Raw genomic sequence first — 14,724 nt, 5'->3', positions numbered from 1 at the left:
CCCCATTCTTCTCTTTCTTCTGCAATATGATTTCTCTCTTTGTCATTGTGCCCATGACATGTCCCTCTCTATGATTTAAATTCTGTATAACCTATCTTTAGTGGACCATTTCTGACCCTTGTGGTATGTGACTTTTATTTTCGAGTGATGTTTTTCTATCTTTTCCCTTAAAGTGCTGTGACCTTCATTTTCGTTTAAAGCATGAGATCTACCTAGTTGTACTATGTGCTAGTTATGATGTGATTATGATAAATTTGGAGTCTGTATCAAAGCAACCTGGACTGAAAAAAGCCTCTCTAAATTTTGAGAGCGACCTAAAAACAGTAGGGCAGTGCATGTTCTGGATCCTGAATATAATAGGCATTGGACACAAATTGGGCTGCCTGCTGAGGTGCTCGATTAGGGCCACACTGTGTACACATGCCTATTGTTTTCTTGAATGGAGAAAATATAAGGAAAAAAATCCCATGAGTGCATGTCTTTCTAGTTACCAAGTAGTTGACTTTTCTGACATCTCCTCATTTACAACACATCAAATTATGCAGCATATGAGCCATTTTCCCTCTTAAACCATTTTGTCACTTTGTACCTTGTAGAAAACGTTTTAAGAGATTGGCACACCTCATAGATATGCATGTACATTTCTTTTGGTTAAATGTGTTATCCTTACATTTATCAAAGGAGAAGTTCCAGAATGCCACATGCACTCACAGAGAAACATCATTGGCTTAAGGTAGCAGCATGGCCCTGACGATTGGTGCCCCTGAGGTGAAGTGCTAGCTACCGCGGGACCATTTGCTAGCCTCAGGGCTTCAGAGGATGGCCCACTAGGTCCCTGTCCCCAGAAAGAGAAGAATTCCAGGTCACTTTGCAACAGACAGAGTCAAGGTGCTTGTCTCGCTATTGGTTAGCTCCTGTCCACACTGAATGTTCTGCCTTACTGTGTCAGGCCTGTGATCGTGGAGATCCCTCATTTTGCTGCCCTTCGAGGAAAAGAGAGGGAACTGGTTGTCCTGCGTAGTGAGAATGGGGACAGCTGGAAAGAACATTACTGCGAATACACTGAAGACGAACTGAATGAAATCCTTAATGGCATGGATGAAGGTACTTCATATTAAAGGTTTTAAAAGAACTCTGAAGCGAAAGCATGATAATGATGCGTTTCTTTATGTCCTATGGGCGTGTGTGTGTGTGTGTTGCCTAATCCAGCTTGGGTCTGCTCGCCCTTGCACAGTAAAGCCAATCTACTGATCCCGGGTTGTGGTGAAGGAAAGTGCGGTGTTTATTGCAGGTACAAAACAAGGAGTCTGGGTCTTTTGAGCATTAGCTGCCCAGACTCCTTGTTTGGCACCTGCAATAAACGCCACAATTTCCTTCACCACAACCTGGTGTCAATAGATTGGCTCTACTGCACAAGGGTAAGCAGACCCAAGTTTGGTTTAGTAACAAATGTGTCCCTTTGTTATTTTACCACAGCAAGTATTCCGGTATGTTCCAATGGTGATGCATTGGAGTATACAATATATTTGTCTAGTCTTACTTTTGTTACATTTGGGAAAATAAAGTCGTTAATAGTAAATATTTCATTTTAATAAAGAGATACAGCCCATCTCTATCTTTAGTGCAAACTTTTCTAAAACGTGAGATAGAATAGATATTTTTGTTTCATAACAAAATGAACTGATACTGGATAATAAATCCATGATTTTAAAAAATGCCGAACTTGGACGTTTAGATATTTAAGACACTGATAAAAAGTGTTAAGCTTTTCTGAAGGAAAACCTACATATAACCATAACTACTGCATTATAGGATAATATAATTTTTAACTTTCTATTAAGGAGATAAGAAAATTAAGTTCACTCACACTTTATATATAATTTGAACAGGGAGTTAGTTAGGGTTGAATTTCATATACAAACCTACACATATAGTTAAGGAACTTATTTTTCATTAGGGCTTTAATCTCTGTAAATCCCAAATCCAGTTTAAGCCATTTAGCCCCAGGTTGAAATATCTTAGTTTGACTAGAGGGAGGTGGCTCATTCTTAGGCCTCCCAAGGTTGCACAGAGATGAGGTCTCTCAGTCCTGATAGCTGCAGATATGTTGCACTTTATGGAACTACACAAATAGGGCAAGTTCTTTGCCTAAGTGCCAAGAGCCTACCAGAGTTTGCACAGAGGTAGACACACAGCTGTGTGGCTGTTTGTCAAGTTTTATCAGTCTTCCAGGACCACCGGCTGTAGCTTCAGGTATGGCTCATGAATAGTAAAGTGTAGCCTGACAGCAGCTGCTCTAACATTTCTTTCTGCACCCTGCTGAGGTTGAATAAGGAGAGAGGCCAGGCTTACCCTATCCAAGAGGTGGATGGAAGAGGAAATTATGCCTTCTAGATGTGTAGGTCAGCGTCTTCCACGCAAGATGAAAAGATCAGGATTCTTACTGATAAAGCTTGTTCTGTGCAGTATTTAGCTGCTTCTACTCCTTGAAACCATTTCTTTTGCTTGCATTTAGTTTAGGATATTTCCATCTGAAGTATTTACCTGTCATTAACACTGCCATCTTGTCCTTGGACGGGGACCCACTCTTATAACTTTTTACATATGTAAAAGGCTCATTTTAAAACAGAGAATCGGATTTGTATATTTTTATGTTCATTATGTGTGGTAACCTGTTCTTTTATAAGTATAAGCTAGTATTCGCCAATGCATCGATCTTCAATCATGAATGATCAGATCCTGGGACTTCTGACTTTTGCTATCTAGTTATATTCAATAGTTAAGAAAAACATGGTTGCAGTTCATGCCTCTATAAGAATTGTAAATGATTTCTAAAAATGAATAAATTTCCATAATCCCTTAAAATTCAGTGATCCACTTAGTTCAAATGTTCAGCATTTTAAACCAGTCAGATTTATTGTATTGCCCTACATATCTACACTAATACAATTTATAAAGAGCCCAGTATCCCATTCTCCTGATGTTAGATGATCTGTTTGGTAAGTTAATGGTTTCAGAGGAATATTGAAACCCTGAATTTATAGTCACTGATTTTTCTTTTAATATCCACAGTGATTATCTCAGAGACAACCATGCCACTGGAATGAACACACAAACACGAATCTTACCTTTCCAAGACAGATTTTATTCCTGCACTGCTCCCCTGAGAACTGAAAGGGCCGTATTACTTCTTAAAACCACAATAACTGGTTTTTGAGCTAACTTTGAAATTTGCAAAGAAAAGGAGCCCATAACAAATTTCCTCTCCATCATGTTGAGCTGAGAATAGAACAGGTTCATTTTCATTCCAGGTTTGCCCTCAAACCCCCTCATTTACAAAGGCAGCCCTGCAATACCGCATCTGGAACTAGATGCTTTTCTTTCACAGTGCCCTGGAAAGACCTAGTTTCCACAAAGAGAGAAAATGTGCCAGCTAAATGCTGACAGGTCTTGAAAGATTGCAGTCGTTTTTCTGGTGTTGTTAGGATAGCCTTACTTTTTAAATTTTCCTATTATTTAAAAAAGGAAGTGTTTTGTTACAACACCTGTTCACTATTAACTATGCCAGTGAGTCTGCTAGAATGCTTTCAGAAGGAAATACTTGCTATATGAAGATGGGTCATTTCTTGTCTCAGTGCTGGATAGCCCGGAAGACCTAGAAAAGAAACGGATCTGCCGCATCATCACCCGTGACTTCCCACAGTACTTTGCAGTGGTGTCTCGCATCAAACAGGACAGCAACCTGATTGGCCCAGAGGGAGGCGTGCTGAGCAGCACAGTGGTACCCCAGGTGCAGGCCGTCTTCCCAGAGGGGGCACTAACCAAGCGGATCCGTGTAGGCCTACAGGTATGCCCACATCAAGATGCAAGTTAACCGAACATGGATTTTATTCCAGTGATTAAAAATCAACTTTTCAAATGGGAATTAAATGGCTAAAGAATCAAATTATTCCTGGGTGAGCAAAAGCTGCCCTAGGAGATCATATGTCTCATAAAGTTTTAGATGAGTGTTTGGTAACAGTAGTAAACTTTCAGTTGCCATATTTGAAGCCAGAAAACTGATTTATGAAATAAAGAGCAATGCATTAAGAAATTTGACATGGAATATAATGATATATTGTTAATTTTAATTTTTTTTTTCTTTTAAAAGGCTCAACCTATGCACAGTGAGTTGGTTAAGAAGATCCTAGGCAACAAAGCTACCTTCAGCCCTATAGTCACTTTGGAACCTAGAAGAAGAAAATTTCACAAGCCAATTACCATGACCATTCCTGTCCCCAAAGCTTCAAGTGATGTCATGTTGAATGGTTTTGGGGGAGATGCACCAACCTTAAGATTACTATGCAGCATCACAGGTGAGTCACATGTGACTACTGTAGTAGAAAGTTCTGAAAGAAGAAACTTAGATTGTTGTAAATATTAAATTACTTTGGTCATAAGATGCCTGTAAGGTTATATGCATTAATTCAGGAAAGGCACTCTAACTAGGGGAAAGGAAATGAACTAATATTTACTAAATAAAGCCTGTATGTGAAACTTTTAGACACTTCATATACATTGTTGTTTTTATCTCCACAGTAGCCCTGTGAGGAAACTTTAATCCTATTTTGCTGAAAAGAAAACCAAGATTGAGAGAAGTTCTATAACTTGCCTGAGATTATACTGTAAATATCTAGCAGAGTTGAGATTCAAACCCAAGCCCATATTCCTCAAAACCCAAGCTTTAAGCCTTCTTTGAAGACATCATCCTATACCTGTTGAAAAATAAATAATATCTTGAATAATTATACCCAATAATTCAAACTTTTCTGTCCAGGAATTGGTTATGTCTTTATCATTGATCTGCTGAACTAACTTTGGAAAAACAAAATGAAGGTTTTTAATGATTAACTGAATTTTGGTCTTTTCAACTGGAAGTTGTAATAGCTTTCAGTCAGCTACCAGACTCCAGAAAGACATTCCCAGAATATTGGTTGTCTCTGCCAATAATACCACCACAAATGGTGAGAGGTAAAAAATCCACACAAGTAACCTGTGTTAGAACTACATAATTTGGCTGATAATTTCCCTAATTAACAATAACTACATGGTATTGGCTTTCAGTAAATATTCATACTGTTGTCAGTAGGAATAATGACCATCTCTGCTTGCTTAAGTATTGTTAGAATTTTTTTTTCCATTTCTCCTTCATATTAGCAGAAATGTTTACCCTTTTTTATTCTCTCTTTCATTCTTCCTTCTTATTAATGTTTTTTCTGTACTCTTGATAGCGAATCATTGAGACTTTACCGCATAAGTTTAATAATATGACATAATTTTAAAGTACATGGACTAAAATGAGGGTAGTGGGAAATCATATGCTTCACCTATGGCCTCTTCCCAATTACTCATTTCTGGTTATTACATAGCATTCCTGGGTATCTTTCCCATACTTTTTGGTCCATGTGTATATGATTAACCTTCCTACAATGTGCAGCATAATAGCGTGGATGCAAAACAAGTCAGATTGAAAAATGTCTATGGCACATCCTGCCCTTATAGAAGATAAAATGAAGATACCACATGGGCCTAGGCACCATCTGATCTATTTATTCCAGCCCTCTGTCTTTGGATGGATTTGTAGTGAACAATTTCTTTAATTTATCTATTAATTTTTACAGATATGTTAACCTAGGTGTTTGGATTTTTCTGTTTTGCTCTGTTATATTTTATGGTTCTGCTTACAGTGTATATTTTAGAGACCTCCAAGAATAAGTTTCCATGACCTTTGTTTGATAACTCATTCCCTTCTTTAAGAAACCTTAGTCAAAATTTGTTTTCATCTCAAACATATATTTCTCCTGCAGTGCTTGAAGACAATTTTGTCCTATCTATGCCAACTTAATTTCTCAGTAGAAATAAAAGTCAGCATCACCCTCCATAGTGATTTGTCTGTGTACAGAGGTCATCCTTTGGCATTCAATCATTTGCTCATTCACTTTGCAGTATTTATTGAGCTCTTAATATTTTCCAAGCACTTTTTTGCCAGCCTTCAGTTACAAATTGAGAGGAAATTTTCTTTCTTGAAAATAATTGCATAAAATATGAAGTTAAAGAACAAAAGAATATTTGGATTTTTGTTTTAACAAAGCATTCAGCTCCTTGGTTGGTCAAAGGATCTTTTAAAATCATCAATTGTATATAATTCAAAATTATCTTCAGAGCCTCGCAATTACAATAAAAGCTTTAGAATGTCAGGCAGAGAATAGAGTGCCTAGTAATTTGAAGCAGTTATTCAAATGACCTCCCTTAAATTTAGTTCCATGAAGTGTGGTGTTTGCTGTTTGTTTTCAATGCGTCATTTTTTAGCATACAGTTTTTAGTCATTTTGCTTCCAATGTGTCACCTTGAAGGGTGAGTGAACATAGCCAGAACCATAAAGACTTTATTTTACAATGCAGGGTCTGGAGTTTTGCCTAATTTTTTTCAACAATCATATTATTTCAGGTGGAACCACCCCTGCTCAGTGGGAAGATATTACAGGAACTACGCCATTAACATTTGTCAATGAATGTGTTTCCTTTACAACCAATGTGTCTGCCAGGTATGGTTATACTGCACAGAAAAACCTACTGTGAAATTGTGTGCCCCCGATGTCTTTTATTTTGTTCCTTACATTCTTTAAAAGTCATTTTTTTGGTATGGTTTTAAATATGGTCTGCATTTACCTTCATATTATAAACTAGACCTGCCAGTAAATGTAATAGTGATAATGCAATAACAAAGTACAGCCAGTCAGATTAAAATCTAAAGAAGATAAATGATTGTTGGCTATTACTGTATGACCCAGACTCTGGTTTTAGCAGCCACTGTTGATTTTTCCAGTCCCAAAGGTCTTAGGAATGATAGATTTCCTGCTGTCAACAAAATAGCCTGAACTACTTTTTCCAACAGAATGGTAACCAAAACACAAAGCATATCATGGTTTGCTTAAACAGTTTAGAGGTTTCGGTGATGCTTATGCATCATAGCACATTTACATATTGCCCACTTATGTATCACACATCTTTAAAAAGCTTAAGCTATTTAGTTTTATTGCATGTGTATACACTAACTCAGTTTATTAATATGAGTTCTCATTTGCATGATCGTTAATGGGTTGCCAAGCATTTTCCCATTTATTTAATTTGATTACTACAACAACTTTGCTTCTTAAGAAGGGCAAGAGGCATTATGTCCATTTTACAGATGAGAAAACTGAAGTTGAGAGTGGTTAAAGCTTAAATTCTTATTCAGGGGGGAAAAAAGATAGATGCATGAATAACAGTGCACAGCAATAGCTGGGTGAGGTGACACATGTTTATAGTTCGAGCCACCCAGAGGGCTCAACTTTGAGTCTCCGGTTCTATGTGTCAGTGTGCCCTGACACTCAGGCATCCACGCTCTAATGCCAGAAAATGACAAGTTCTGAATGGAAAGGTACAAAAGAGGTACTAAAAGAATTCAGAGGAGGGTGTTTGCATCAGGGTGGTCACAGAGGGTGTCTGAGAAGAGGTGACTCATGGGATAGGTAGGAACCTAACAGGCAGATATATAAAAGTGGAAAAGACAGTAACATGAGCCAAGATGCAGAAGGGCATTGGGGGCTGGCAACAATGGAGTCTGTAATTCAGCAATAATACTGGAATGTTGGTTAACAACATTATTTACAGAAGGCCTTGTAGGATAGACCAAGAAATCATGAGTTATTATGTTATTGTATTAATAATTTAAGTTTTTCAGACAATTGAAGAAGCAGTGAATAAAGTATAGTTGAATCAGTATAAAGAGGAAGGTAATATTGAGTGCCTGCCAAGAGCCAGGAACTATGCTGAACCTTCAACACATTACAGTAAATGAAATAGGACAGACCCAAAAGGACAGGTATTGCATGTAAATGAGGTACCTAGAATAGGCACATTCATAGAGACGGAAAGTTTAATAGAGGTTACCAGGGCCTGAGGTGAAGGGGAAAATTTGAAGTGATTGTTTAATGGGTATAGTGTTTCTGTTTGGGATGATGAAAAAGTTCTGGAAATGGAGAGTGGTCATATTGCACAGTATTGTAAACGTACTTAATGCCAATGAATCGCACCCTTAAGAATGGTTAAAATGCTAAATTTTATATTACGTGTATTTTATCACAATTAAAAAGAAGAAGAAGAGAGATGGGTCAGGAACTGAAGGAAAGAAAGGCTAAGAAGATAAGGAAATCTCAGAATACCTAAAGATTATGGGCAATGAGTCGGGGGAAGGAGAGTGATCATTGATGGAGAAAGGTTTCAGAGCAAGAGGATGTGGAATAAATCTTTGAAGTGTATGAATAGCAAATTGAGAGAATGGCCGTCTGATGGTCTCTGCTTTCTCAGTGAAGTTACCTTTCTGAGGGTCTGAGGTGAGGGGGGAAGGTCCAGGGGTGTCATAAAGGTTTAGCACCATTACTGTACTGAATAAAATGGTATCTGAGGAAAAAGTTGCCAAAATATGTCACAGATTTAGCTGAGACTAGAAATCATAAATTAGTCACAAAGCTAATAATTTCTTCTATTAATTGTATTAAGCAATATTTAGGAGTTCTGAAGCAAAAGCCGATTTTTTTTTAAGTGGCTGGGTTGATCCAACTTTGGTGACTGTGAGTCCTTTGGAAAAGAATGATGGAATGAGGAAAAAAGCTAGGTAGATTTTGTTGAAAAGAGTTTCAGGAAATGAAATGAAGAACAGGAGGGGCAATCATGGAAAATAGAAACTCATCCAGTGAGATACTTGTCATAGTGTCCAATACTGGGCTTATACCACTAAAGGATTCTAAACCCTGAAGCTATATTTCAGGAGATTGAATACTCAGAAGAGTTTCCAAGGGAAAAAATCACAAACACAGTATTTAATAGTTGACCTTAAGCACCTGGTACCTCTTTTTCTCTTCCCCTCACCTGCTTCCTCCTTCCCATCTGTCCTCCTACTTTTCCTCCCTTCCCTATCTTTCTTTCCCTTCCTTTTTACTTCCTCTTATTTTCTCCTTTTCTTGCTCCCTTCTTTTTCCAAGAAGCATTTAATGATTACTTTGATCATATTGAAGGAACTAACTTGTTTTTCATTCAGTTGGCCTTCCTTATTCACAGTCGTGGAACCCACTGATACAGAGGGCTGAGTGTATTCCACCATTTTAAATAAGGGACTTGAGCATCTGTGGATTTTGGTATCTGCGGAGTTCCAGGAACCAGTCCTCCATATATACCGAGGGCTATCTGTACGTTAAATTTCAGATAACTGACCTTATTTTATTTTATAGGTTCTGGCTGATAGATTGTCGACAAATCCAGGAGTCTGTTACCTTTGCATCACAAGTGTATAGAGAAATTATTTGTGTACCATATATGGCCAAATTTGTAGTGTTTGCCAAATCACATGACCCCATTGAAGCCAGGTTGAGGTGTTTCTGCATGACTGATGATAAAGTGGATAAGACGCTTGAACAACAAGAAAACTTTGCTGAGGTGGCCAGAAGCAGGGATGTGGAGGTACTGTATTTGAAAAACCAATTTTTGTTAATATGTTGTTTATACCTTTATTAATAAATCATATTTAAAATAGTATACCATAAATAGAGCCATCAAAAAAAAAGACCAGTCGACATCTTGATCAGTTAGAAGGTCAAGGTCTAAAATCAGCCATTTTTAGCCAGTTTGGACCTATTCAATTGGGATAGTCTCAGTGTATGTGAGGAGGTAAAAGGACTCTTAAAGATTATTGTGGGAAAAATTATATGTCATTGATAAATTCAAAGTATGTAAATGAATATAGCAATTTATATGTTTTTATCTTTCCTTGTTATTATTTTTTGAGGTGAATATTTATTTGATTTCTTTTTTATTATTATTATTCTTTAATAGTGAAGAAAACAGTCCAGGAAGTATATACTTTGTATAAATGTGAAAGTATGATATCCAGGGCTTTTCTACATTACTTTTTCTTATTTCAGAATTTTCCATCAGTGTGGGCCTTTGGATATTGAACTCAAGTAACCTGACTCATTGTGATGTCAAAAAGGAATTTAAATTTAGGATTTAAAGATATATTGGTTTGTGAAGGTAACATGTTAGAGGATTAGAAATGAGACCATTAATATTAAATGCCACTATACATTTGAAGATTCCCGTTACTAGTAAGAAGAGGGAGTGCTGGTACGTGCTTTGTCACAGATAAGACCAAATGTCAGTCAGGAGTTTAAAGATTATTGTATGTACATTTTAAGAATTTTAATGTTCCAGGTAATACTACCACTTCTTCATGTAAATAACAAGTAATAATTACAGCTATTATATTCTGTGCTATTTTTCTCTATTTCCACCAGGTATTAGAAGGAAAACCCATCTATGTTGATTGTTTTGGCAACCTGGTGCCATTAACCAAGAGTGGCCAACATCATATATTCAGTTTTTTTGCCTTCAAAGAAAACAGACTTCCTCTCTTTGTCAAGGTAATATATACATGGAACTTTGTAATGCATTTAATTCAAGATCAAGTAAAGCTTTGACTTCCTTTAGTAGAAGAAAATATTTGCTTTTCAGTCATTTCCAGTGATTTTTTTAAACCATTTCTGTAAAATTTTCAAGTCCTAGAAAACCAACCATTTTTTAAAATTTCAAATTCAACCTTAATTTTTAGTTATAGACTATGTTTAAGGCTAAGAATGAGGGACAGATAGCCAATTCATTAATTAGAAAAACTGGCAATTCTTTTCCAAATTTTAAGGGACGTCTCTCTCTCTCCCTTTTTTTTTTTTTTTACTATTATTTCTTTTAAATATTTGTGCTTAAATTTTTAAAACATGTGATTTCACAATTGTAGAGACCAAAAGAGTTCTTAGTGACAAATATTTGTAATGAAGAGCTCTCAAAAGACCCATGATCTCGCTTAATCTATTACGAGATTATCCCAGGTAGAGCTATAGACTAGATATACTTTCATAAATTCATTCAAAAAACATTTATGGAGATACTTCAGTGTACCATAAATTTGTTGTCCCTCTTTAGGAATATTAATCCACATTAGGAATTTGGCAGTAACATGTACAAGTTTTATCCTAGATTCCCAGTTCTAAAGAGGGACAAAAATGGATATGAGTGAGAGATTCGTGAAATTGAAGTAATAATTCTATTTAAGTTTTAATAAGTCTCAAGTTTTCTCCAGATCTCTACTGCAGGCTTTCGTTGTGCCATTTCTGGTTCAGTTGTTTTGCCTGATTAAAGAAAGGCTTTTACAGATCACACATTAAGCAGTAACTGCTGAGGGGCAATGGATCCATTTAACACAAACAGCTGTATAATTGTGCTAATATTTGATATTATTGATGTGCAAAAGTCATTTTATAACCAACACAATACAAAAATAGGAAAATGACTTAAATAAACATTTCTCCAAACAAGATATACAAAGGGCCAATAAGCACATGAAAAGATGCTCAACAGCTTAAGTAAATTCAAACTAAAACCACAGTGAGATCCCACTCCATACCCATTAGGTTGGCTATTATCAAAAACAAACAAACAAATAAACAGAAAATAACAAATGTCGGTAAAGATGTGGAGAAATTGGGATCCTGATGCATTGATTGCTGGTGGGAATGTAAAATGGTGCAGCCACTGTGGAAAACAGTATGGCAGTTCCTCAAAAAGTTAAACATAGAATTAGCATATGATCCAGCAATTCCTGAAGAATTGAAAGCAGGGACTTGGTTACTTGCAATGTTCATAGCAGCATTTTCCCAGTAGTCAAAAGGTGGAAACATCCCAAATACCCATCCACAGATGAATGGATAAACAAAATGTAGTATATGCATACAATGGAATATTATTCAGCCTTAAAATGAGTGAAATTAGCCAGACACAAAAGACAAATATTGTATGTTCCCACTTACATGAGGTACCTAGAGTAGTCAAATGCAGAGTCAGAAAATAGAATGGTGGTTACCAGGGGATCGGGGAAGGAAGGAATGGGAAGTTAATGGAAACGGTTTCAGTTTGTGAAGGTGAAAACATTCTGAAGATGCATGGTGGTAATAGTTATGCAACAGTGTGAATGTACTTAATGCTACTAAACTGTGCATGTAAAAACGGTTGAAATGATGTTTTATGAATAATTTAACACAAGTTTTTAAAAAGAACGAAATTCTGATATATGTTGCAACGTGAATGTATAACTCTACCTATATGAGGCACTTAGAAGGGGCAAATTTATAGCGACAGAAGGTTGAATAGAGGTTACTAGGTGCTGGGGGAGGAGTAGAATGGGGAATTATTGCTTAATGGGTACAGAGTTGCTGTTTGGGATGATGGAAAATTCTGCATAGTAGTGATGATTGCACAACTTTGTGAATGTGCTTCATGACACTGAATTGTAGGCTTGAAAATGGTAAGTGTGTAAACGAAAATGGTAAATTTTATGTATATTTTACCACATTTTTTTAAGCTAAATGATTTTTTTTAACCATTCTAAATGATAATAGGAAAGGGAAAAAGGAACACCTCCAAATCCTTATTTAGCATTATCTAATGATTTTTCCTGATTCTTTTGCGTATCATCTCATTAAAATAAATAGTGTGCATCATATGGGTGAAGCATGTATGCCTTTCTTGTTCAAGGTACGTGATACAACTCAGGAACCTTGCGGACGACTATCATTTATGAAAGAGCCAAAATCTACAAGAGGCCTGGTGCATCAAGCTATTTGCAACTTAAACATCACCCTGCCAATTTATGCGAAGGTATTGTAATCTGCTGTAGTGCAATTCAGGGAGTATAGGATTTGATTTTCAAATTCTTTAGAATAAATAAAAGCAAAGACACTGAATGCAACCATGTATAACAGTCATTTTTGATACCCTGTCCAATTTATGATTTTCCATTTAAGTAAGGGAAAAAGTAGCTCTACCTTATTTCACAATTAAATTCACTTTGATGGAAAATTTTCTGTAAATACATATTGGATATGGAAGAGAGAAAATTCGAATTTAAGATTTAATTTTTTGGACTAATTTTTAAAAATTAAATAATTCACTTTGCCTTTCTTATTGTTTTTATATGCCCTCCTGGCACCATACTAGTACATTTCACCCTACCAAAACTTTATGAGTCTATTAGCTTCGGTTTACTACCAGTTCACAGATGGATTATGTATTATGAAATTCAGAGCAACAACAGGATATTTTACCTTGTTGCTAAAATAATTATTTGTTCATCTTGTAACCTATACTGTTTTAGGAGCATCAAATTAATTTTTCAACTATTTTAACATGATTAGTATATAAAATACTCGCATGTTATAGGAGTAGATCTGAAACATTGTTGAAAGGAAAATTCATTAATTCTTGACCCAAATCTACCTACAGGTATTACTTTCTAGTCAAACCTCTCCCCATTATAGAATTCTTTGATTACTCTGATCAAATCAAAGAAGGCAAGGGGGATGAATTAAATGTTGGGGAGAACTTTATTTATTATTAAAAACATTTTTAACCAGTATCCCTTTTTAATGGAAAGCTCCCACATGGCAATTTATAGGAGGTTATAGCAAGTTATCAGTGTGAATTTTAGAGGTTGGGAAGTGGGATGAGTAGTGGCAGGTGAGACCTGGAGGAGAGGTAGTAGTATATTTAAAATCCTAAATCTTGACTCTGCAAAACAAAACATTTCCTATACTTCTTTTTATTCACCACAGTATATTTTTCTTACTTAATTATTCTTATAAATTAGAGATCAGTCACATAGAGATAAGCGTGTAGTATCATGTTTAACATTGTAAATTCTGACTAAACGATAAAAATTAAATGAAATACCAGTATCTGTTTACATAAATTTACATATTATTCCAAGAATTAGAATACAGCAATAAGTATATTGATCCAGTAGGTGTACCGTAATTGCACTCCAATGGTACAGAATGTACTTTGGGGTTTGTAGTGCGGATCACTTTTGAGTCACCGAAGCAGAATACCAAATAAGAACCACAAAGAAATATGTACTGCTGGGGCGATCCACCTAAGTGATATGTAAAGATGAATGAGCTTTGTCTCAGATTTCAATGAGCTTTCAATGTGCTATAAAAGAAAGCATTTAGTTTATTATTACTTTTTATTTCTAAGTCAAGATATATCAGACACAGTTATTAATGCTGTGATGGTCCAGGACAACTTTCCATGTAGTAACTCAAAACAAAAGAAAAAATTGCCAAACAGTGTATAGTTCAGATATATTTTAGAACTTAGCAGCTCTTTATTATAATAGAACTCCTAAATATTGCCTGTGTATTGAAAATATTTTCACCATATGTTTATTTGTGGCTTTTAACATTTTTAGCCAATATCTGTAATGGCTGAGATATTGTCATCACCATTTCTGTAGACATATGCCATCAAATCCATTAAATGTCAAACTTTGAGGCTGCTGGTAACTGAGCATCTGAAATTAGTATATTTATAATTTTAGTTCTTTTGTCTAGTAGATTAGTCTATTTATAATCTTGGTTCTTTTGTCTCTTGAATCTACAGACATTTGCATTTAAATCAATCTTCTTTAATTTTTGTGCTTGTTTTCTGTACACTGTTATTAAGAAAAAATACAAGTACGCTGACGTATGCTTACCTATTGATATCTGTTGTCAGGGTATTTAGTCTTGTCTTTTCTTCTAAATACTCTCTACTCTTCCTG

At 35.8% G+C, this 14,724-nt stretch overlaps 1 protein-coding gene across 2 annotated transcripts in view; it reads left to right on the top strand.

The window, feature by feature from the left end:
- The window catches only part of ANK2 (ankyrin 2), a 248,589-nt gene that overhangs the window by 200,726 nt on the left and 33,139 nt on the right, over positions 1 to 14,724 (top strand). For both annotated transcript variants that reach the window (XM_061192043.1, XM_061192042.1), the window contains exons 27-33: positions 950 to 1,104; positions 3,636 to 3,847; positions 4,151 to 4,355; positions 6,487 to 6,583; positions 9,308 to 9,536; positions 10,370 to 10,495; positions 12,660 to 12,782. In XM_061192043.1, coding sequence (XP_061048026.1) covers positions 950 to 1,104; positions 3,636 to 3,847; positions 4,151 to 4,355; positions 6,487 to 6,583; positions 9,308 to 9,536; positions 10,370 to 10,495; positions 12,660 to 12,782 — 1,147 coding nt within the window. The remainder of the gene's footprint in view (positions 1 to 949; positions 1,105 to 3,635; positions 3,848 to 4,150; positions 4,356 to 6,486; positions 6,584 to 9,307; positions 9,537 to 10,369; positions 10,496 to 12,659; positions 12,783 to 14,724) is intronic.

This window comes from Eubalaena glacialis, chromosome 5 (genome assembly GCF_028564815.1).
Source record: "Eubalaena glacialis isolate mEubGla1 chromosome 5, mEubGla1.1.hap2.+ XY, whole genome shotgun sequence".
In the NCBI taxonomy this organism is placed as follows: domain Eukaryota; kingdom Metazoa; phylum Chordata; class Mammalia; order Artiodactyla; family Balaenidae; genus Eubalaena; species Eubalaena glacialis.
The sequence above is the reverse complement of the archived record's forward strand: the minus strand, read 5'-3'. Positions and strand labels throughout refer to the sequence as shown.